This window comes from Marmota marmota, unplaced genomic scaffold (genome assembly GCF_001458135.2).
Source record: "Marmota marmota marmota unplaced genomic scaffold, marMar, whole genome shotgun sequence".
In the NCBI taxonomy this organism is placed as follows: Eukaryota; Metazoa; Chordata; class Mammalia; order Rodentia; family Sciuridae; genus Marmota; species Marmota marmota.
The window spans coordinates 54,183,605-54,206,280 of record NW_025999977.1 but is presented as its reverse complement, the minus strand read 5'-3'; the positions used below and the strand labels follow the sequence as shown (position 1 = coordinate 54,206,280).

At 51.7% G+C, this 22,676-nt stretch overlaps 1 protein-coding gene and 1 long non-coding RNA gene across 4 annotated transcripts in view; one reads left to right on the top strand and one right to left on the bottom strand.

Annotated features, from left to right (window-relative positions):
- The window catches only part of Grhl1 (grainyhead like transcription factor 1), a 47,972-nt gene extending 38,197 nt beyond the window's left edge, over positions 1–9,775 (top strand). For both annotated transcript variants that reach the window (XM_048804824.1, XM_015479986.2), the window contains exons 11-16: positions 958–1,097; positions 2,126–2,163; positions 4,219–4,310; positions 4,648–4,733; positions 6,903–6,967; positions 8,185–9,775. In XM_048804824.1, the coding sequence (XP_048660781.1) occupies positions 958–1,097; positions 2,126–2,163; positions 4,219–4,310; positions 4,648–4,733; positions 6,903–6,967; positions 8,185–8,299 (536 nt within the window). In that variant the 3' untranslated portion in view covers positions 8,300–9,775. The remainder of the gene's footprint in view (positions 1–957; positions 1,098–2,125; positions 2,164–4,218; positions 4,311–4,647; positions 4,734–6,902; positions 6,968–8,184) is intronic.
- The window catches only part of LOC125617272, a 33,150-nt gene extending 10,511 nt beyond the window's left edge, over positions 1–22,639 (bottom strand). Inside the window, exons 1-2 of one of the 2 annotated variants that reach the window (XR_007348223.1) lie at positions 22,470–22,639; positions 9,919–10,696 (exon numbers count right to left, since the gene is read on the bottom strand). This is a non-coding gene — a long non-coding RNA (uncharacterized LOC125617272). Of the gene's footprint in view, positions 1–9,918; positions 17,376–22,469 lie in introns of those variants that run through there. The other variant, XR_007348224.1, reaches the window with a different exon arrangement.
- Positions 22,640–22,676: the final 37 nt, after the last annotated feature.

The following is a 22,676-nucleotide window of genomic DNA, read 5'->3' as shown; positions in this document are numbered from 1 at the left end:
GGCTCATTTAGCTATCAGTTTGGGTTCAGGTTCGGTTTCAGTTCTGAAAAATAACACATGTTGCCCATGAGCAGCTGCTGAAGTTGGGGCTTGTTTCCATTCGTAAAAATAGTAATACCTCCTGAGATTCAGGGTGTCTGGATTCCAAATGAGGACCACCTTCACATGTGTAATCTAACATTTGCAGCATCTACGGGGCTTCCCTCGGACCTTCCACCTGGAAAGCATTTGTTCTCTCTCTCTCTCATGTTTTAAGTGAGATCAATATGCATATTTACAAACTCCTGTCTGTAAGAGGCTAAAAAGGGAAAAGTGCTGCTCTGTGCTTAGGGGTGTTTATCTGTGATATGGGCTTCCAGACGTTCTGTCAGCCCTACACCACGTGGATGAGATTCTCCTACTGGCACCAAAGTGCAGCCTCCAAGTGCCACTTGGGAGAGCAACTGATGAACTAGGAAACTTCGCAACTGAGTTCATCAGGACCAGATGATGGGGAGGATGGAGTCCATAATTACTAAATTAAAAACTAGTCAAATTCACTCTTAAGCTCAGTGCTGATCCTCTTGATATGTTCCAAAGTCAAAGGGTGTGTTGCTATTAGAATGTAAATTGCTAATAAGGATGACTAAAGTAGAATTACTTCCAAATTGTTCATATGGTAAGTTTTAGCCTTTCAGATAAAAACTAAATATGCTTTATCCCTCCCTGTTCAGTTCTTCTGTATTCATGTGTCTCTGTTTTCAAAGATATCTTTTTCTGGTGGTCTTGATAAGATGTTCAGTGGTTGTATTATAAGTACAGACAACAAATTTGCTTACATAAGCAGTGACTCTCCTAGTGCATCTCCTACGGGGCTTTGATGTCACTGCTCAAACTTGGAAGGAGCTGCTCTATGGCCTGCTTCCAGCTGGCAGATGCCATCTGCTGATGTCACTTTCCTCATTTTGTTTCTTTCAGTTTCTGATGCCAAAGTGCCACTGCTTCCCTCACACAAGCGGATGGACATCACGGTGTTCAAGCCCTTTCTTGACCTGGATACTCAGCCTGTCCTCTTTATTCCTGACGTGCACTTTGCCAACCTGCAGCGGGGTACTCATGTAGGTAGCCACTGTCCCGGGACGCTGCAAAGCATGGCAAAAAGATTTGGGGGGGGCATTGTTCATGGTAAATAGGAGCCAGACTTCAGCAGGCTTGACTTGTTCACCAGCTGCACGGACCGTCAGCTGTGGTGACGTGATGCCCATGCAGTAAAACGTGTGAAGCTCTGTTGACTTGAACACTCTGGACGAGACCTGTCAGCTTCCTTCTGCTTGCATTCACTCCCTCTCTCACTCACCCAGGTCATTTGAAGGATTCTAGAATAGCAACATAATCAGACCTGGGGTCTATTCTGTGAGTTTCCCTAGGGAGGCACCTATGCCAGGTGGCCTTGCTAGCATGGAGAACACCCGAGGCTCTTCTCATGGTTGTTGGCACATGCAGGGTGGTCATGTCGTGGCACCTAATGCTGAATTTTTTAAATGGTCACACCCTGCTTTGTGGCAGAAGCTTACTGGAGAGACAGAAACTTCAGTAGAGTGGCACTTGCTTTTTATGCTGAGCTCAGATAAATATCACCAAGACACCCGTCCATGCATATCACAGGTAGATCTGTGAGGACTACAAGGACTTTTCAGAGTTCTTGAGAATCCATTGCCAACATATTCTGTTTCTAATGGAAAGTTTTGGGGTAAGCAGAGGCTAGCAAACTTTTGTAAAGAGTGAAATGGTGGTCAAAATTTTAGGCTTTTGGTCCACGCTGTTTCTGCTGTGCTGTTCAGCTCTGCCATTCGGATGTAGAAATGAATAGGTGTCTTTGTTTCTGTAGCTACTTATATAAGCAAGCTTTGGATCCAGATTTGGCCCACAGGCCACAGTGTACCAACCCCTGAGTTAGAGAAGTTCGAGGTATCTGTAAGAATCTGGGCATTAAAATATAAAACTTAAAGGACTTGATATTTTTTTAAAAAAGGGTTTGATGTTAGATTGGTCAAATTCAAAATTATTCTTGTTTTAGGAATAATTCATTTATGGTCTGAAACGTTCTACACATCTGTTTGACAAGCAATCTGTGTTTTGGTCTTAGGTTCTTCCCATTGCCTCAGAGGAATTGGAGGGTGAAGGGTAAGATTTATATTTTGTTTTGCTTTAGTAAACTTGGTTATTTTGAAACAATCTCTGCAAGGACAGTACAATGAAGAACTCGTTTTTCCTTGAGCCATTTGAGAATAAGTTGCTGACCCAATGGCCCGTCATTCCTAAGTCCTATGATGTGTGCGTCCTTCGAACAAGGACGTCAGCACGTCCCAGACAGCCAGGATATTCACCCTCACTCAGACCCAGGAATGTCCTTCACAACAGGAGAGGAGCCCGTCCAGGACCACGTTGTCTGGGAGGTCATGAGTGTCCAGTTGCCTTTGGTCTGGAACAGTCCTGGCCTTGCCTCAACTCTCCTGGGGGGATGCTTTTGTGGACTGGAAACCAGTTGTTTTGTGGAGTGTCTTCAATGGGCCTCGTGTCAGATTGAGGCTGTGCACCTTGGTCAGACCCTCCTAGTGGCGACAGTGTCCTCGGGCATCCTGCCAGAGGCATTCAGTTCACCCCAGTGCTCACTGTGACCCCCAGCAAAGTGTGGCGTCTGCCAGGCTCTTACTCTGACAGGTCCTTCTCCTTTTGTAGTGGGTACTTTGGGATAAGGTACATTGTACCTCTGTAAATATCTCATTCCCTGCCAAATTTCAGATTTATTCACCAATTTATTTGTGTCAGTATGGACTCTTAAATAAGTTTCCCACTTTAAGTTGTAATGCATTACTGCCATGTGCCTGGACATCTGGTTGCCCAGAGTTGGGCACTGGGGCCCAATACCCTCCTGGCGTACTCAGGTGTTTCCCTCCAGCTGCAGCAGCCTCTTCTCCAAGAGTCTCTGGTTGTCACTAGTGGAGAAGGCGTTTAGAGTCAGGATGGGACCTGGATGTGCCTTTGAGGCTTGCTGCCCACGCCCAGACCACCCTTCCCTGGTGGGTGCCCTGCTAGGGTTCAGACCCCTGCATCAGGAAGCCCCATGCAGAGGAGCCCGTGCAACCCCTCCTGTCTGTGCGTGCCCCTTGTCCTTCCTGGTGGCTCTAGGACTGAATTTTCAAGAAGGGAGAGGTTCTGTTTTGGTGTTCCAATTTCCCTTTTTGTCTTAATACAGAAAAGTGCAAGTGACAGAGCCTAGGGCAGACAGCATCTGCTCCTCAGCCCTCCCTTCCTTCCTTTTGGGGCCACTCCCAGGGCTCCACCTGTCCTCTCGGGGACCCTCCCAGCCCCACACACGTGCCAACTCTTCCTCCTCTCCAGAGGCCAGTCCTGCTGCTTCCTCTGCTCTTGGTGTTTGCTCTTGGCCGGGCAGGCACCTTCTCTGGATGCCTGTTGTGCGCTAGGAACTGAGAGACACAGCATTTTTAAGCCCCACTCCTCCAGTTCCCGAGCTGATTGTCCTGTCAAAACCAAGCACACACTTTCCTGTTCTTCAGCTCTTTGAATGTTTTCCCCCTTACCCCCAGGCCCTCCCCGTTGGGCTTTGGCAGGGGTCAGGGAGACCTGTGCACTCCTTTCCCCACACTCTCCTATCCATTCTTCCCCTTTCTTCCCCTGGGCACCACGATGCTGTGTTAGCCCCTGAAGATGCACTCTGGTGACCACCATCTCCTCTCAGGCTAGCCTTCCTAGAGTCCTCTGCAGTGTGACCACACACCTTGGCCACAGCCTGTCTCACCAAACTTAAGAAGCTTCCCTCTTCCCTTGATGCAGATTGACTCCTTCCTAGCTGGCCTCCCTGCTGTTCTGTCCGGGCCTGTCTGGCTTTGCCTTTTCCTGCTCAGCTTGCACTCTTTCCAGATGCCCTCTCACCCGTTATCCCAGATCCTGTCTGTCTCCTCCATACCAATTTCTCCATCCTTGAGCAGGCAGCTGGTCTTGTGAAGAGCAGCAGGATGTCAAGCAGGTGGCCCCGAGATGCCATCCAGTGACCGGGAGTCCTGGCTCTGTGGTTGTCTTGCCCTGGGCCTCAGTATTTTTTCATCCACAAAACAAAGACGCTGAGCCCATGAAATTCAGTGATATTCACTAAAACTCTTTGATTATGCAGGTAATGGAGGTGGAAGTCACTAACTCTGCACTGTTGATTGCCCACAGATCTGCCTTGAAAAGGGGCCTGTATGGAACAGAAGATGACTTTGTTGTCCCCACTCCTGCTAAGCTGCCCCGGATAGAAGAACCAAAGAGAGGTGTGTTGGCATCTGTGGCTTAGTGGGGGTTTAATCAGCAGTGAGCTCCGATCTGTCAGCAGCACAAATTGCACAAAAACGTCTTTTCCACTTGAATTCCTTGAGTGTTCTTCTGTCAGACTTGACACCTGACTTGAGCCTGGACAGACATAGAGTTCAGAGCGAGGCTGCAGCCTGTGACCTTGGGACGGTGTCACCTTGTTCACGTTTGCTGCCTTGGCTGCGAGTGTGTCTTTTTATCTTAACTGGTGCCCATGATCTGCTTTCATATTTTGTTCCTGTGAATTAATCACATACTTCATTCTCTTCTCTACCTCCTTGTTCTGGCTGGGGCTAGTGCTTCTCTACGTTCGAAAGGAATCCGAAGAAGTCTTTGATGCCCTGATGCTCAAGACCCCATCTTTGAAGGGCTTAATGGAGGCTGTAAGTAGGACACGTGGTGGGACCCCTGTTAAGCATGGAGCAAACACAACATAGAATTCCATCCAAGCAAGTTGTCACCACCCAGGCGTTTCCATGTGCTGGAACCTATGTCCCCCTTTCCAGATCTTACTTTGTACCTGTCATGTGGCCACATTGTACCGCTTTAGGGTGTCCTCTTTTGTTTGCAGATCTGTCTTGTCCACGTGGGGTTCTCACCCATGTGCCTGGCCTTGGGTCATAGGTGAATCGCCCAGCCTTGTGTGTTCTACTGAATGGGACGCATCTGTGAGGGCCTACAAAATAGTTTACTTTTTATATACTTAATTAAAGGGAGACTGCCATGCAGCAAATGCTCTAGAGGCTAAAATATTATTTTTAATCAGTAAAACCTTAAAAATATCATACATAAAAATAGTGGAAGTCATCACAATGGCACAACCCTGTAATCCCCACAACTTGGGAGGCTGAGGCAGAAGGATCACAAGTTTAAGGCCAGCCTCAGCAATTTAGCGAGACCCTGTATCAAAATAAAAAGGTCTATGGATGGAGCTCAGTGGTAGAGCAGCCCTTGCTTGGTTTAATCTCCAGTACCAAAAAGAAAACCCCAGTGGCTCCTGAGTTGGCCTTTGCTCCTGATCCTTGCTGAGCTGTGCAAGACTTTACCTGGAGCATATTTGAGAGCATGTGAAGGTGCAGCCAATAATGACCAGAAATCCTTATTCTGGACCGATCAGTGAGATCCACTGACCCCAATATCCCTGGGGATGTCAGTGAGAGAGGGGCATGGAAGGGAGGTGTAGCATTATTCTCTCCTGGCTTTGCCCTTGGCTGAACTTTGAGGATGAGCACTGTGTCCTGAACTTACCAACCTCAGGCCACGGTGGGCCTGGAAGTCTTTGAGCTCAAAGGGATGTATAATTGGACTAATATACCCCCAGGCCCCTGACAACCTGCACTGTGTTGACTTCATTCCACAGATCTTTATAGGGGCTGCTTTGTGCCAGGTGCTGCTCTAGTCAGTGGAGTCACAGGAAGGAGGGACACAGTGCCAAATGAGGCCTGCCATCCACTTAAGACAGAGACAATGAAATAAGCAAGAAAATTAACATGTAACTTTTTAGGCACAGAAAGCACAATGAAGATGTTAGGTGGGTGAGGGGCAGGGCGTCAGGGAGCTCACAGGTCCCTTAGTGTCCCTTCCTGCTTGTACAGAGACAGCACCCCCACTCCCACTGTCATTTCCTGCTTCCTGCATTTTCTCCCTTCTTTTTCTTCCTTGTCCTGTCTGTGACCGTCTTTCACCATTTCTTAAGGATGCTGCATTCCTAAACTATAGGGAGAGGTGAATATGAAAGGGGTGGAGCATGGCTGTCCGGTGTAACTCGCTCCTCACAGATCCCAAGGGGTTCCCGGCAGCGGCTCGTGTTCCTTGGGGCTGGGCTTTCATCAGGAGGTGGAGCATTGCTGCCTAGTGCTGCGGAGGGAAGAGGGCTGGTTTGTACGGGCGAGCCCTGTGCGTGGATGCAGGCTGAGGGGTGTCTCAGTGCTGCCCCAGCAGAGCCTCACCCCAGCCCCAGCATGGTGGGCAGCACTTCTGAGGAAGGTATTCGATCTTGAGTCAGCAGTGTGTCCTCGCCTCAAGGTCTGCTCACCTTTATACCCCAAATATGGCACAGGAGCAGTGCGACAGCAGGGCAGGGCATCGCTGCTCCGGTGAACGGTGGGCTTGGGTGCGGACTCCGGAGACAGCCCAGACGCAGCAGCCATGGGCGGTGTGGACGTGCAGAGGATGCGCAGGAACTCTGCTTTCTGTTCCTTTTTCCTAAAAGCCTTAAACTGCTCTATGAAAATAAAGCCTAAGAAAGAACCAACCATGACCCTGTAATTCACCAACCTTGTCCTGGGTGTACGTTTCCCCCTCAGTTGGCCTGTTGACGTCTGTGTGAATTAGGGGGATACCACGGACCCTCACTACAGTGCCCACCCCTCTCCCCGAGGACCTGGCTGGGTCTCCTCCACGTGGTTGAATTGCTTTTTGGCCTTTTGGCTAAAATCAAGTGAAAAAAAGGAAATCGAGTGACTGGGTATATGTGTGTGTGTGTGGTGGATTTTTGTTTGTTTTTTAAAGTTGTGAAAACATTTTGAAATTATTTTTGTCTGCTCTTTTAGATCTCAGACAAATATGATGTTCCCCAAGACAAGATTGGGAAAATATTCAAGAAGTGCAAGAAAGGGTGAGCAGTGGGGCCCTGTGCACGCCTCTCCCTCACACACTTACTGGTTCCCTTCAGAAACAGCCAGAAACACTAATGCACAGGGTGGTTTTTCTCACCAAATTATTTACTTAAAGTTGATCTACCTTCAGGCTGGGGTCATGGCTCAGTGGTAGAGCGCTTGCTTAGCACGTGGGAGGCCCTGGGTGCGATCCTCAGCACCACATATAGATAAATAAATAAAACAAAGGTATTGTGTCCAACTACAACTAAAAATATATATATTTAAAAAAATGATGTACCTTGAAGTCCACTTTTGTGGATTGTTTTTCAAGTAGAATTTGTATGTACTCTTCCCACACGTAGCAGCGGTGAACAGCGCACACCCCAGGGCCAAAAGGAAGTTGGCTAAGGATGTCAAACACAGCTCCTCTGTTCCCTGCGCGCCGTCGTGAGGGAGCCAGGCACAGAGTGGGCACTCGTGCTGCTGCATCTGGTTTTCACGGTGTCTTTCTGAATGGTGTCATTACCTGCGGCCCTAGACTAGGCACCTCGGGCTCAGAGGGCTTGAGAGGTGTGGCCAGGATCACGCAGCTTGGTGGCAGTACAGCCACGACTCAGCCCAGAGTCCGCTGGCTGCAGAGCCTTTGTCTGCCCCACGTCTCATTTTCAAGTTGTATAACATTGCTTCTAGGTCCAGAAATTGACATTTTTAGTTCTATTTTACTTCAGTGTCTGTGCCGTTTTGCACGGAAAAAACGTAAAAATTTGGGGGCTTAGTTCTAAACCGAGTCCTAACCGGAATTCTCTAGGTGCTTCTGTGGGCGTGCTGGGCTTACCAGTAGTTTGTTTAAACTCTGAGGATAACCTGCCAGGGAGGACAGGCTGTCTGGGAGCTGGGGCTTCGGGTTGTGGAGATGAGTTTTACCGATGTGTGTTCTGAAGCTGGACCACTGAGTGCCGCTCTGCAGGCCTGTTCTGTGTACTAGGTGCCGTGGATTGAATGAGTGCCCCGGGCAGGAGGCAGTAATCCACAGGCCTCTTCCTGTCTCCACCCGTGTGCTTGCATCCAGCAAGGGCTTACTTGACAGCTGTCACAGTGGGCTGTGATCGTCAGTGAGGCAGTTGAGGCATGGGGCAGTTTAATAGTCCTGCCTGTGTCACAGCTAGCGAGTGCCATTAAACCCAGGTCTCACTCCAGAGCCAGGAACGCTGACACAGATTGGTCTCCTCCCCAGGATCCTGGTGAACATGGATGACAACATTGTGAAGCACTACTCCAATGAAGACACCTTCCAGCTGCAGATTGAGGAAGCCGGGGGATCATACAAGCTCACTCTGACGGAGATCTAAGGCCTGGGCCTGCAGCCCCCTGGGAGGTCGATGGAGATGTTATGTAGATGTTTGGCCCACTGCAGGGACCTGGACACCCACCTTGCAAACGCAGGTGGCTGTCAGGGGAAGGGATTGCTTTTGAGTTGGCAGTGGACCTGCATTTAATGTATTACGTTGACATTTTTCAGTTGACAGAAAAATCCATGTATCATGATGTTTGAATTTCTAAAATACTTAGGACTAAAAGTGAAAATTTTATTCTAGAATTTAACAGATTCTGGAAGCCTTTAGGGTGCCTGCTACCTTCTTATTTATCAAAATACTGAGATCTCTGCCTTGTCTACTCTACAGTAGTAGTGGTTCTGTGCACTAGTGGGTCAGGAACAGCAGTATGCGTGGCTTGAGGATTTTGTGCTCTTGCCTGACCTCAGTTGAACTCCGGCTGCCCTGAGCAGTAAAGGGGTGCGCCCCTCCCTCAGCCTCTCGTCCCCCATTAAATGTTTACTAACTAAGGCATGTTACTGGAATCTTACTTTGCAACTTCCTTGGACATATCAGCTGCCTGTCTTAGGAAGAACCTAAATGGGTCACAGTGTGAAATGCATTAAGATAAAGCTGCATTGTATATAAGTGCAATATCTTTTTGAAGGTGTGTGTCTGTAAATGTGTATATACGTGTCTGATATAAATATATAATATATAAATAATGGTATCTATGTACAGATGGTGAAGATACACAGTAAGATCTACCTTAGAGAGTTTCATAGACAACAGGTTAAGTTATTTTTGATAATGTGGACTAAGCAGAGGGAACGCTGTGTTTTCCCAGACACAAGCACCGCTCCCCAGCATAGCAAGACCTTCTCAAACAACAAAAGTCCCTGTCTGCCATTGAGAACCTTACTCTGTGGGTGTCTGCACTGTTCAGAAGTGAAGTTAAAGGTGACCGTGACTGCTGTGTGGGCGGGTGTCGGGGTGTTCCTGGGCAGTGAGCACAGTTACAGCCACATGCCGCGATCACTGTGAAGCTAGCAGGGTAGCTCCAAGTGGATTTCTTCCTCCTCTTCCTGTTACAAGAAATGGTTCTTACCATGTTTCAGAGCCTTTAAGCTTTGATTATCTTGTATGTTAACTACTTTTAGAAAGCATTCATGAATTTATGAGATTATACTACTGTGGCAGGGGAGCATTTTGTACACATGTTTAAATACACAAAAGTACTTAAAATGTAATTTTATAACAAATCACGGGTATCTTTAGGTTCAGGGAACTAGAATAGGTTATTGTATGAGTAGGATTGATAGTTACCTTCAGAGGTTCAAATATTAATGAAGTATGTGAACTAAATTGCTGGTTTTCTAAGATATCATGGGACAAGGGTCACATAACAATATTTTATATTTTGTTTTATGAAATGAAATCGATTGTGTCTTATTTTTAATTTTGTCATTGCAAATGTGTTTTAAACCAAAGGGATTAAATTTTATATGTCTATTTCGTAATATGTCATTTCCTGTTATTCGGCTTAACTTTGTCCTTTCATTGGTTTTAAAATCTACCAATAATGTTTTAATTCATGAGAATTTCTTAAACAACTGTCCTGAGCAGGTCATCCAGGGCCTAAATGTGAGAGACACTAAAACATACTTTTAATGAACACAGTCCAATCAATGAAGTCCGTTCCCTGTAGACCGCCCATCACATCTGTGAGTTTTCATTCTATTCTTTGGGCCAGAAGCCCAGCCTCTGCCTGCAGCCTCGGCTTCTGATCTGTCAGTGGCTGCAGAGTCCAACTTAGCACAGGGAACTATGACCCTGGCAGCAGCTGGTCTGTGGGACACTTTTTCCTGGCCTGGGCCCTGTCTCTGACTTCTGCAGAGCCACCTTTGCCCTGGAGGTGTGACCTCCTGACCTCCCCAGGGTTTACCCTCTTCCTTGGCCCAGGCTCCCTCTGAGCTGTCCCTGCTTAGGATCATGATGGGACACCTGCCTGTCCTCCCCAGCCTCAGATGGAGGTCAGATGGATGTCTTTGTCACCTGTGGATCTCGTAACACCCAACCAATGATAGTCGTGTAGTAGGTGCTCAGGAAACCATTCTGTAATGTTGAAGTGAGTGACAGATAACCCAGTCACTTGCAAGAGACTTAGTAGAAGTGCCAAGCTCAGAAGTTCATCTGGGTGGATGTTGGACCAATAGTCCACAGAGTAGGGCTGGTAGGTAGAAATTGCCTGTCTGGTCCCAAAGAGATAGTTAGTGGCTCATAGAAAGGTGGCTCAAGGGACAACAAGCTCTGGTGAGTAGGCATCGAGGGGGCAGGCTGAGCCGAGTCCCTGCGTGGCAGGGCAAGCTGGACTGTACCTCGGTATCAGCGCTGGCCAGATGTGCCGTGTTCATTCCCATCGCTCCAGTCCCCCTGTGAAGGAAGCAGTGTCTCGTTGGCTTCCAGTGTCGGCAACATCTGCACCCCACCTGAGGTCACAGTCAGTGGTATAGCCTGGCTTGGGACCTGACTTCTGCCTCCTGATCCCTCCCTGGTGCCCAGGCCTCCAGAGCAGCACCTGGACAGCTCCTCTCATGATGAAGTCTCTTCTTTCTTAAATGCAAACACACCCTTGGTCCTGAACCCCTTAGTCACCACCCGCTTCACATTTCCTTTGAACCAGACTTTATTTCATTATAAATAAACTAAGAAAAAAGATCCAGTTAGCCATTAGAATGAAAGTTACAGCTCCATGAGAAGAGTTTTCTGAGAAAGAAATTCCTACCTCCCCAGTCCTACTCAGAGATGAGCACTGAGAATTTCCCAAAGGAGGGAGGTTTGTGGAATTGGCTAATTGGATTAGATTTAAAGATGCTAATGACTCCATTTCCAGTAGTAAAGAGAACACTGGAGTCCACGGCATGAGCTATTTGTAGAGAAATGCAAAATATGACCATTGGATACTCCTAATTAACCGCTGGTAAGAACAAAGAGCTAAGTGACTGTATGAGACTTTCAAAAATTTTTGGAAAAACAAGAAATATAATGATGGTTGGTTGGTCCTCATGTTGCTGGACAAAGTACTCAAAGCCAAAGGTGTGCTCAGGGATTCAGATTCCTGCGTCTAGTGCCACATGAAAGCCTGAGCGTCTAGGAGTGCCTTGGAGGAGAGCTGTAGCTGCAGACTGGAAGGGCTGGAACCATGCAGAACCCCGTGGCACAACTCAGGTTGGACTCAGCCTTGCACAGTGTCTGCCATCAATGTGAGAGTGCTGACAGAAGAAATGGGGTCCTCTAAGTTGGAATGAGGACTCAGAGCCCCTAAATGCTGATGAGTTTGCCAGTGGAAAAGGTCTCTCCAACCCAATGGAACTGACCTCCCGCCCTTAATGGTGGTGACTTCCAACAGCAGTATCAGCCCTTCTACCTCCCTTGAGCAAAATGGTCATAATGGCAGGAATGGAGGTTTTGCATAGGCTGAGCAACATGGCCTTCTGCTGACCTGACTATGGCCACTGCCCAATCTATAGAAGCAGAGACAAACAATGAGTCCCTGACACAGCACCATTTCCTGGGGTGATCAGCCAGCAACATGGCAGGTTGATTGCACTGGACTCCTTCCATCATGGAAGAAGCAATGTCTTTTCCTCTCTGGGACAATCTGGATTTGATTTGCCTTGCCTGCGTGCAATGCTTCTGCCAAAAGTAGCATCCATGGACCTGACAAGTGCCTCATCAAGGAACTCACTTCATAGCCAAAGTTGTTTAGCAGAGAGCACATGCTTGTGGAATTCTCTGGTCTTGCAACTTTCCTTACCATCCTGAAGCAGGCTTGGTGGAACTGTGGAATGTTCCACCAAGACTGTAGAAGACTCAGAATGCAACTAGCTGGCAACACCTTGTAGGGGCTCCTCCAGGAAGCTGTGCGTGCTGTGAGCCAGCATCCGACAGAGGCTGCAAGGTCCAGGAGACAAGGGGGTGGGGACGGGACACTGCTCACTGTTACCCCCAGTGACCTACTGAAAAATTTTGCTTCCTATTCCTGTCTTCATGCTCTGCTAGCCTAGTTGTCTTAGTTCCAGAGGGAGGAGAGCTTCTTCCAGGAGACACATCATTGATTCCATTGAACTGGAAGTTTGAACTGGCTCCAAGCCGCTTTGGGCTCCTGGTGCCTCTGAGTCAACAGGCTGAGTTATGGTGTTGTCTGGGGGCATCGGTTCAGGCTGCAGCAGGGAGGTGGGAGTATGTCTGAATACAGGAGGTCACTGTGCCCTATGCCCAGGATATGATGAAGTCGATGGGAAACCACCCAATCCAGGTAGGGCCACAGGTGGCCAGGCGCCCTGCCCACCCAGGCCTTCCGGGAGGTGTGTGACCTGGAGGCACTTGCTGAAGGCAGCAGGAATACAGAATGGGTAGAAGAAGGAGCTGAACACCAGCCGTGGTCACAGGACCAGGCGTGAGAATGAGCGCAATCGCCATGTTTCCTCCTTGTTAGGAAGACACTGTGTCTTTTCACATATGAAGCAAGTTTTGTTTTAATTTTTTCTTTCTTGTTTCATGTAATGTAACTCTATTGACTTTCTAACAGTACTGAAGTATCCTTAATTTGATATCTCGGTGCTACAGGTTATCAGAATAGAAAAGACCAAAACCTTTCCTTGGGGGTAGGGATTAGAGGTTTGGGCTGTAGGAGAACGGGTGTATCATTTAGGTATGAGGATGGGTGGTAAAGTGACAGGGTAGACGTGGACTAAAGGATGCCCAGGTAGCTGGTAAAACGTTGTTTCAGGCTGTGTCTGTGAGGATGTTTCTGGCAGAGACTAGCATTAGAATCGTAGGAATAAGACAGACCCCCTCGCCAGGGCAGACCACCAGTCCTTTGAGGGCCTGAGAAGAGCAAGAAGGCAAAGAAGGGCGCCTTCACGCTCCCTTGAGCTGCGACACCCTTTTCCTGCCCTCAGACATGCGTGCCCCTGGTTCTCAGGCCTTTGAACCCAGACCAACACCCCAGGGAGAAAGAAGAGGTTTTCCCTCCCTCCATTTCTCAGGTCTTCAGACTCAGGCTAAATTAGCCCCCTTAGGTCTTCAGTGAGCAGGTGGGAAATTGTGGGACTTCTCTCCCTCCATAATTGAGTGAGCCAAACCTCCTTCACCACCTATCTCTATTTCAGATAGATAGATGACAGATGGATGGATAAATGGATGGATGGATGGATGGATGGATAGATAGATAGAGTTATTTTCCTATTATTTCTGTTTCTCTGGAGCACCCAGACCAATACACCCACAGTCATAGGTTGCTGATTTTGGGGGTGAGCAGGCTATCTTCCCCACTCCCTATCTTAGTAGTGTCTGGTAGGTGCTATGAGTGGTCAGTTTGCCCAGCTGTGAGAGAAGTGGCCCAAGTGAAAGCCCTGCTTGCCACAGCCCTTGCCTGGCCCTGGGCCCCAGGCCCTCTCTCTGCGGTGGTTCCTAACTCCCAGGAGGCTGAATTTCCCCTGGCCTCACCCTCCCACGTCTGTCAGGCCAGGCTAACTGAGCAGGACAGTGGACTTCTTGCCCTGTCAGTGCAGATGGAGCACAAGGTGTGCCCAGCAGCCAGCACAGATGGCCCTGTTACCAGGTGCCCACGCGGGGCACTTCATCTCTGTTTGCAGGGCTGGGATGTTGATAAGAGTGAGCAAACACCCTGAGGCCATCCGCCCTGGGGCCACGGCTAAGGCAAGAGTACCCCCAGGACCTCTCCAGGCAGCCGCTGAGGGAGGGCGGGGCAAAGCTGGGCAGGGTCTTTGCTACACTTCCGAGAGCCTAGGGCTTAGGGGCTTAGTGACTCGCACACCCCCACAGGCACAGCCAGCTTCTCACACTGTCCCACACAGCCCTCATGGTAGGGGCTGTGTGAAGACAGAGGCCTCTACTGGATTCCACCCACTCCCACCTGACCCTTCTTCCACTTTATTCTTTTGAAGTCCATCCTCCCAGCAGCAGGTCCCCAGGCCAAGACTTCCAGCAGGGCCGGACCTCTGTCTGAAGTAGCCGCTTCCTCAGAGGCCCAGCCGACTGGCTGCTTTGCCCAGCTCCCTCTGGGTGGGGCTGGGTGGTTGAGGCGACTCCTGGTGGTCCCCTATGCCTGACTCCAATCTGGCTGCCGCATCTAGCAGCTTCCAGTGCCTGGGATGAGGAAGAGGAGGGCCAGAGGCTCTGGGCAGGGTGAGATAATGTTTCTCACATTTCCAGTTCTTTAGGGACGTTTTCATTGAGTTCTTTTGAATACTTAAATGTCTTTTCCAGTAGCCCATGTCTGGCATTTTCCCAACCTGTACGTGGGCCATACTTTCTCACTTCTTTGAATGTCTTGTAATTTTCATTTGAAAACTGGACATTCTGAATAACGTGGAATGGCTATGGCTACTCTGGAAATCAGAATTCTTCCCTTTTCTAGGTCTGTATTGCTGTTCACAAGTGACTTTTCTGAACGAATTCATATTCCATGTGTACTGGATCCCAAAGTCTTGCTCAGTTAGCTTGGTGGTGGCTAATGATTGCACAGACATCTGTAAACACTCAAGTCCCCCAGTGTGGGAGGGGGGCCCAGTGGGCTGCCACACTTTTAACAGGCCAGTGAAACACTCTGCCTTAGGCTCCACTTCCTCCCTGCTCAGAGCCTCAGGGTCCACAGAGGGGGATCTTAGGGCCACCTCACGCCTTTGCTGAGCACAGACAGAGCCCTATGACTGCATGGCCTTCAGGGTTCCCAGGGTGTGGTGGGGCCTCTCAAAGAACCTGTGCACCTCTCATTGCCTAGTTTTTTTCTTTCAGCCCCTGGGCTAGCCTAGTTCCTGCTCCAGCTGTCGAACCTCCTCAGGCAGCCACAGAGGTGGGCACCATTTCTGCCAAACAGTTGACAGATCCCTTGGAGACTACAGGGTGATCCCCAGTCCGTTAAACAAAGGCAGCCTTACCAGCCAGGCAGCAGAGACCCAGGCAACAGGTCAAGTTTCAACAGCTGTGGGGTGAGGCTTTCAGGGCACTCCGCCCCCTGCCCGCTTTGGCCGTTGGTTTTCATCATGGCTGTGGGCTTTTGGCTTTCAGAGGTCCCTGGGGAGCTGGAGAAGGGGGTGGACTCAGCAGTCCAGGAAGGAACGTTGCACACCACAAAAACCACAGGATGGACCTCAAAATAAGTATGCTGAGCTCAAGAGGCCAGCATACCTCTGAACCTAGGTCTGTATTGAACAGCACCCATCTCGTAAATCCCTGGAAAACACCCAGCCATCTCCCGTGACAGAGATCAGTGGTTGCCAGGGCAGGAGGGAGGTTATAAAGGGGCACTGGAAGTCCCTGGGGAGCCATGGAGATGTCCATTATCCTGGTCATGACTCTAGTTTCTGGTGTAGATGAAGCTCACCAAAACTTACCAAATTGCCTACCTTAGGTAGGAGCAGTTTGTTGTACATAATTATACCTCAATTCAGCTGTTTAGAAAGCTTGATCTACTCACCTGAACACGATTGTCTCCCTCCGACTGATCACTCACTCCAGCCCACCTGCGTCCAAAGTTGACGCTATCCTTTCTCTAAGATTCAGCCTCTTCCAGTCCCCACGGTCACAATTCTGCCCTTGCCTACCTCTGGACTTCTGACCCGCAGCCCACCAGGCCAGCTGCCCTCCCTCTGGCTCTCTCCCTTCTCTTTCCCTGGCTGCGCTCTCACTCCATGCTTGGCTAGTGGGGTCCAGGCCCCACCCTGTGCTCCCTCCAGGCCCCTCTCCTGCTTCCCCACTCCTGCCTCCCTACTCTGCCTGTGCCTCCCGTCTATCCCAGGCAGGTGGGCTCAGCCGGGGTACAGGGCCGAGGTTTTCCATTCTGTCCTAGGTACCGGGGCTGGGAAGCGTTTCTCAGGACCCCATGTAAGCATGTGCTTGGCAAGTCTAGAAACAGGTCTAAGTGCCCCACAGGGAGGGCCCGAGGCTGGGCCTCGACAGCAGTCAGGAGGACGGGGCACCTCGGCTAAGGTGGAACAAAAGGGCACATGCCTGGACAGGCGAGGCAAGTGATCTATTCCCCTTTGGCAGATGCCCTCTGGACACACTGCCAAGGCCCCTGGCTGCAGCCTGACTTGCACAGGCCAGGGGAGGAAAAGGCCATCTGCATCTCTTCTTTCTGCCACTGTCTCTCGGAGAACGTCAGCCCAGTGTGGAGGCCAGACTCCCTGTCCACCCAGGTCCTCCGCTCTGGCTCTCTGTACCCAGCAACAGCTCTAGAAACACCCCTGTTAGGAACCCCAGGGCTGGGACCTGGAGAAGTCCCAGTCGGGCAGAAGCAGGGAGCACTGTAGTGGACCTGAGTGCCGGGGAGACCGGGCTGCCAGGCCTGGCTGTAGGTATGTTCAGCCTTCCTGGGTGGTGTCTGTCCCAGCTGGCCAGCCACTGCTTTGTTCTTGCTGGCCTTGGCGCCCAGCCCCACAGCTGGCAGACACTGTGACCTTTCCCTGACTTCCAGCTCTGGCTTCCAGATGATTCCAGGCCTCTGAAGTTTACAGGAGTCACATGTCGCTGGCACAGAGACCTCCTGCCCCATTCCCTCTCCTTGCTCTGGGCAGCAGGGGCTGGGGGCTCCACTCTAAGCAAGGTCCAGCTGCAGGATCAGAGTGTGAGCTGGAGACAGGCAGGGTTGGCCCAGGCCAGAGCCAGGCCCTCAACAGGAAGACCACCCTCAATAGGACCTCAGAAGTCCACAGCCCCAGTCCCTACCCTGGCACTCTGGGCTCTCCACCACTAAGCACCCTTGGCGTGAGAAAAGAACCACAAACAGCATTAGTCAGAGGGTCAAGGGCTGCCCCTGTACAGGGCCAGGTCGTCTTTGGACTCCAGCCTGAGACTCTAGCTCTGCTGTCCTCCTCGGTTCCCATGACTACCGTCCCCAACCCTGCCTCCATCGCCCTGCAGGCCCTGGTGGTGACAGGAAGCAGAAGGAGGAACAGTCATGGGTGGAAACCACTCCATCCCAATGGAAGTCTGCAGAGACTCCCCTGCTGCACAAGGGCAGTGTGCGACGGCATGATGGGACAGGGGCGTGGCGATGGCATGTGACGGCATGATGGGACAGGGGTGTGGCGATGGCATGTGATGGCATGATGGGACAGGGGCGTGGCGATGGCATGCGACGGCATGATGGGACAGGGGCGTGGCATTGGGTGAGACCCCAGAGCTCAGGGGAATTAAGTGCCTTGCTAGGAGGGTGGGAGTCACCCGGAGTCTAGGGGTTGGGCTGCCTGGATGGTGCCTTCCAGCTGGGTGGCAGGCCAGTCGCTGTCCCGCTCCTGAGCTCTGCCTTCCGAGGTTTGAAAGCCAGTGCTAGGTCAGAAGATGTCTGTGCCCACCGAGCGCTCAGCCGGCCCCCCAGCCTGCTGGTAGAGCTTCGCGCACCAGCCTCCAGCTTTGACTAAGAATGACGCTGTTTCTTTCCCTCCCCCAAAATCCCATCCAAAGCTTTTAGGTGAGGCATTGCCCCTAGGTTCCACGGCCTTTGGCTGGCGTGGGCTCACCTTGTCCAGCTCCTGCATGAGCTCTCCTTCCCTCTGCATCCTGGTTGGGGGACACAGCAGCCTAGAGTGGGGTGTTGGAGCACGGCAGAGGAGAGAGGACATCCAGGAGGCCTCCCACCCAGGAGCTTGGGTGGCCAGCCAAAAGGAGTGGAGAGGGGGACCATGCAGGGGACAGGGGACAGACTGGTACTGGTGTCAGAGCCTGAGAAGTGAGGCAGGACAAGCTGGCATGGTGTCAGATCCAACGGGGTGAAGGGTGTATGTCCTGGGGGAACACCACGTGGCATGGAAGCTGAGTGTGGGGGAGGGGTGCCGAGCGTGTGGAAGGGAGCCCAGCTGGGTGGCGGGAGCCCGGCACCAGCTGCCAGAGTCTGAACACGTGAAGCAGTTTTTGGGGAGCAGCGCTCTGAGCAGCAGCTGAGATGGGGTGCCGTGTGGGGGCAGACATGGCATGGCCCCCGGGGGCTCAGGGTGGGGTACCGCATGTTGAGCACACTTCTAGCAATACTGCTGGATTCCCGGGCTCACTTGGCTGATTCCAGGTCAGGCCCGGGACAGTACTCAGGGGTCAGGAGCATGTTTTGAAGCCAGGAAGCAAGGACAGGCTCAAAGAGCAATAGGAGCCTGTCAGGGGGCTAAGATCAGGCTCGAAGGGGCTCTAACCGTGCGCCGGGGTGAGGCTGAGCGCAGAGCTGTCACCTAGCATACATGAGGCCCTGGTCCAACCCCCAGCATCACAACAAAGTAAAGGAACAGACAAAACAAAATGGTCTGTAACAAGGGAAGCTGATTCCTACCTCCTCAGGAGCTGACGCCCTCAGGGCCTGGTGAAGGGCCCCTTTTGAATTGTGGACTGCAGCTTTTTGCTGTGTACTGACATGATGGAAAGGCCAGCTCTCTGGCCTCCTCTTGCAGGCCCTTGATCCCACTCATGAGAGCTCCACCTTCATGACCCAATTACCCCCCAAAAGCCTCGCCTCCTAATAGCATCCCCTGAGGGTTAAGATTTCAGCATATGAATTTTGTGGGGACACAAGCATTCAAATAATAGGCTAAGGCTAGGACAATTGGAGCCTCAAAACAAATTAATGATTGTCACATATCACTTACTGAACAAAACAGACTACCACAGCTCCATATTGACACACATTAGTACATGAACAAATAGAAATTTTGATGAGGAATTTTCGTAATTTCAAAGTACTCCCTTCTGAACACTTATAAATCACAAAGTAAAAAAGAGCAACTGCAGGGCTGGGCTGTGGCTCGGTGGTGGAGCGCTTGCCTAGCATGTGTGAAGCACTGGGTTCAATTCTCAGCACCACATAAAAAATAAATAAATAAAGATATTGTGTCCATCTACAGCTAAAAATATTAAGAAAAAAAAATCAACTTCACAGTGGGGACACCTGGCAGATACCACCTTACAGCTGACCAGAATGAATGTTGCTAGTAAAGAGGAAAATCAGCAAGAGACCCAGCTGGTGAGGTTACCCGCCAGGCCCACTCCTCCTGCTGCACAACGTGCCAATCACCGAAGCAAGCAACCGTTTTGTAAGAAGGAGGCCAACCAGAGAGCAGAGACCCAAGTCCCAATCTACTTCCCCCAGGATGGGGTTTGGGGATTCGTATAAGATAAAGAAGTGGGTGGTCTGACGGGGGGTGGGGCGGGGGGGGAGAAGGTGCTCTGCAGGCGAAGTCACCAGTGGTCTCTGTGTGTGATCCAACTCCTTATGGGACCTGTGCTCAGGAAGTGTCAGGTTAGCATGATCTCGAGGTGGAGATTTGGGCCTCCTGGCATCAAAACATCACCCATCAAACACCCGCACAAGCCCAAGTGAAGGGAGTTGGTGGGTTTGACAAAAGTGGACGTCAGGTCCCTGGAAAACAACCCAGGCAACCATTCCCACCATAGCACATCCAGGTGTGTCTCCCCGCAGCGGTAGGGAGAGACGCCCAGTTCACAGCCCAGGTGAGTGGCCTCCAGAATTAGCCCTTTTTAAAGCCAGCTAAGTAAAACCAAGCAAGGGCGCACAGGGACTCAGGGTCGGAGAAGTAGGAAGTACTCGGGGTTGTCCCGTGCCCGGGAGACCAGGCCAGCTGTGTTGGTTGGTTGGCAGCCTGCCTCCCTGCTTCACAGAATTATCAGATTCTGTCCTCCCACGTCTGGAGACCGAGGTCTTATTCTATGGACCGTTATGTTCTTGAGAGTATCTCCCAGGTCCTTGAGCAACACCTCTGAGCTGCAAAAGGCACAACATGACACGGGTGTGATCCAACTGAAGGTGGCCCTATGACTGGGGTGCTCGATCTCGGACAGCCTGGCAGCGCCCCGGCCATCGGTGCTGTGAGAGGCTTGCACTGTGCAGGACAGAGGCTCCTGTGGCCACCAAGGCCTGTGTGTTTGAGGAGCAGCAGTGGCAGGTGCATGAGTGACCGTGCACACGTGTATCTGTGCATAGGGTCGCATGTATGTGCGCACATGTGCATGGTGCGTGCAAAAGCTAGAGCTGGGTGAGCCTGACTGGTGTGCCAGAGGCTTGGCGCTAACTTTGCTGACTGGGCTAGAGCGTCTCCCTGAAATAATGGACCCTTCTCTGCTATGCCTACATCTTGGGGCATTTTTAGCTGTTCTTATCACAAGGGAATTTGCCATCAGGTGGGTGGAGCAGCCTGGAGCTAGAGGAATGCATTCCAAGGGAAAAGAGGAAGGAGTTGGGCCCACCTCCCTGGCCTTCACTCTGCTCTGTGCATTGCACTGGGTGCTGGGGTGCAGCTGATTTATCCCTCCACTTATGTGGGTCAAGGTTCTTGGTTGCAAGCAACAGAAAACTCTAGCTAACCTAGGCAGAAAGCAGCTCTAAGAATTTTTAGGAACCCTGAGAAACGGGCAGAAGTACAGCCAAGGTCACACGTCAGGAACAGGGGACAGGAACTGCCCAGGACCTGCCCCATACCTGCTGGTGGATGTGGGACTCCCCCTCCCTGTGGCCCCTCCTGGGGAATCACTCAGGGCAGAAGCAAACGCCCATCTGCCTGGCCTCTGTCACACAGTCCTGAAAGAGAGGAGTCCCCCCCACACACCAGGCCTGGGTCATGGAAAACAGCCTGCCTCCCTCCTTCACAGTAAGAGCTTCCTGGAGCCAGGAAGGGGAGGGCGGAGGTGGCCATAAAGGACACAAGTCCCTGCGCTGCCCCAGGACTCTCTGAGAGGTGGTGGAGTTGGGCAATAGAAATGTCTGGAGTGGAAGGAGCCAGAAGGGAGGAGTCCAGGTGCAGAGGGTGACTCCGGGTGGGAGGGACAGGCTGTGCTGGGACCAGGACCCCTGGAGAGCTAGAGAGAGAGGTTGTGACAGAGCCACTCCTCCTCCCCCTCCGGGGCCTCCTCCACAGGAGCAGGGCGCCTGGCCACCGCTCGGCACAGGTCCACTTCCTGAAACACCTGCGGATCGCGGGGAGGAAGCCAGGGTGCAGCCTGCCATCAATCTACGCTCCTCCCTGGGAGCCAGACGTGTCTGGAACGGGTTGTAGGGAAGGCGGGTGGCTGAGGGCTTGGAGCAGAGCAGTTCCAGGCCAGCTCTGGGCCAGCTCTGGCTATGACTAGAAAATGGGTAAGAGACAGCAAAGGGGGACAGAAATCTAGAGGGTGGGACAGGGAGAGGGGCTCTCCAAGAGCCAGTGAGGTAAGGAATTGGTCCAATTGGTGCTGATGGGGGGGGGGCAGCTTTACAAAGTAAACCTTCTGGTGAGAGGGAAGGCAGCGCGACTTCAGGCCACCCCAGACTGGACCTTCGCCCTGTCCTGGCACCACCCCCTCCCATCACAGGGCATGGCTTTCACCAGGGCAGCAGGCTCAGAGCCACAGTGCTTCCTGGAAGGAGCCTCTGATTTCCAGGAAGACCAAACTGCAAACACACAGCCTCTCTGTGCTGGCCTCAGCGTCAGGGCCTTCGCTCTGGAGACAAGGCTGTGTCCACAGCTGTCCTGTGAGCAGGCTCACCTGGTCTCCCCAGCAGCCGGCGGGACTCAGGGCCAAAGCTCAGAGCGGAAGAGCGAGGGGATCTGAGGGCACAACACCCCTCAGATTTGGTGCCCTCCCCTCAGGGCTGTGTCTGAGACAGGGATTCCGGGCTAGTGGCCCAAGAACAGCAGGGCCAGGAGGCTCTGCCGAGTACTTGGGCACCATCTGCAGCCTATGTGAACCGTGTGGGGTGTGTGTGTGTGTGTATGTGTGTGCGTGCTCACACTCATGCCATGCACAGGCACAGGTGTGTGTACGGGTGCTACTTCATTCTTGACTCGTGTTCACGAAAGCGTCCCAGGCCTGAAGCGAAGGGGCAGCATGCAGCAGGCAGGGTGGGGCTGCCCCATGAGCCCCGCAGCCTACAAGGGTGCCCAGGGAGAGGCAGGAGCACCAGTGCTCAAGCCCAGCCTAAGGGCAGGAAGGCTTCTGGGAGAATAAGCCGAGGTTGAGGGTAAGAGCTGGGAGCTGTCCTGTTCCAGAAACCAGGGCTGAGCAGGGACCTGACGGGCTTCTGAGCAGAGGGCTTCTGGGGGTGGCCTGCAGTGGAGCATCAGCTGCTGTGGGCTGGCGGGGCGAAGCCCCCACTGAACGTTCTGCCAGGGCCCTGGTTTCTGCCATAGAGGGTGACACTTACCAGACTCAACAACGGAAGCGGGTGGTTTTCAGGATCACGTCGTGGCTGTGACCTTAGAGAAAGACGCGCTGAGGGAAGCCTCAGCCCCCCTCCAGCTTTCTCCCTGGAGGCGGTCTCCAGTCTCTGAACCACAGCACAGGGAGTAGAGGCCAGAGAGCAGCGTCTCGAGGTGCAGAGAAAACAGACTGAAGTCCAGGGGCACGGAGG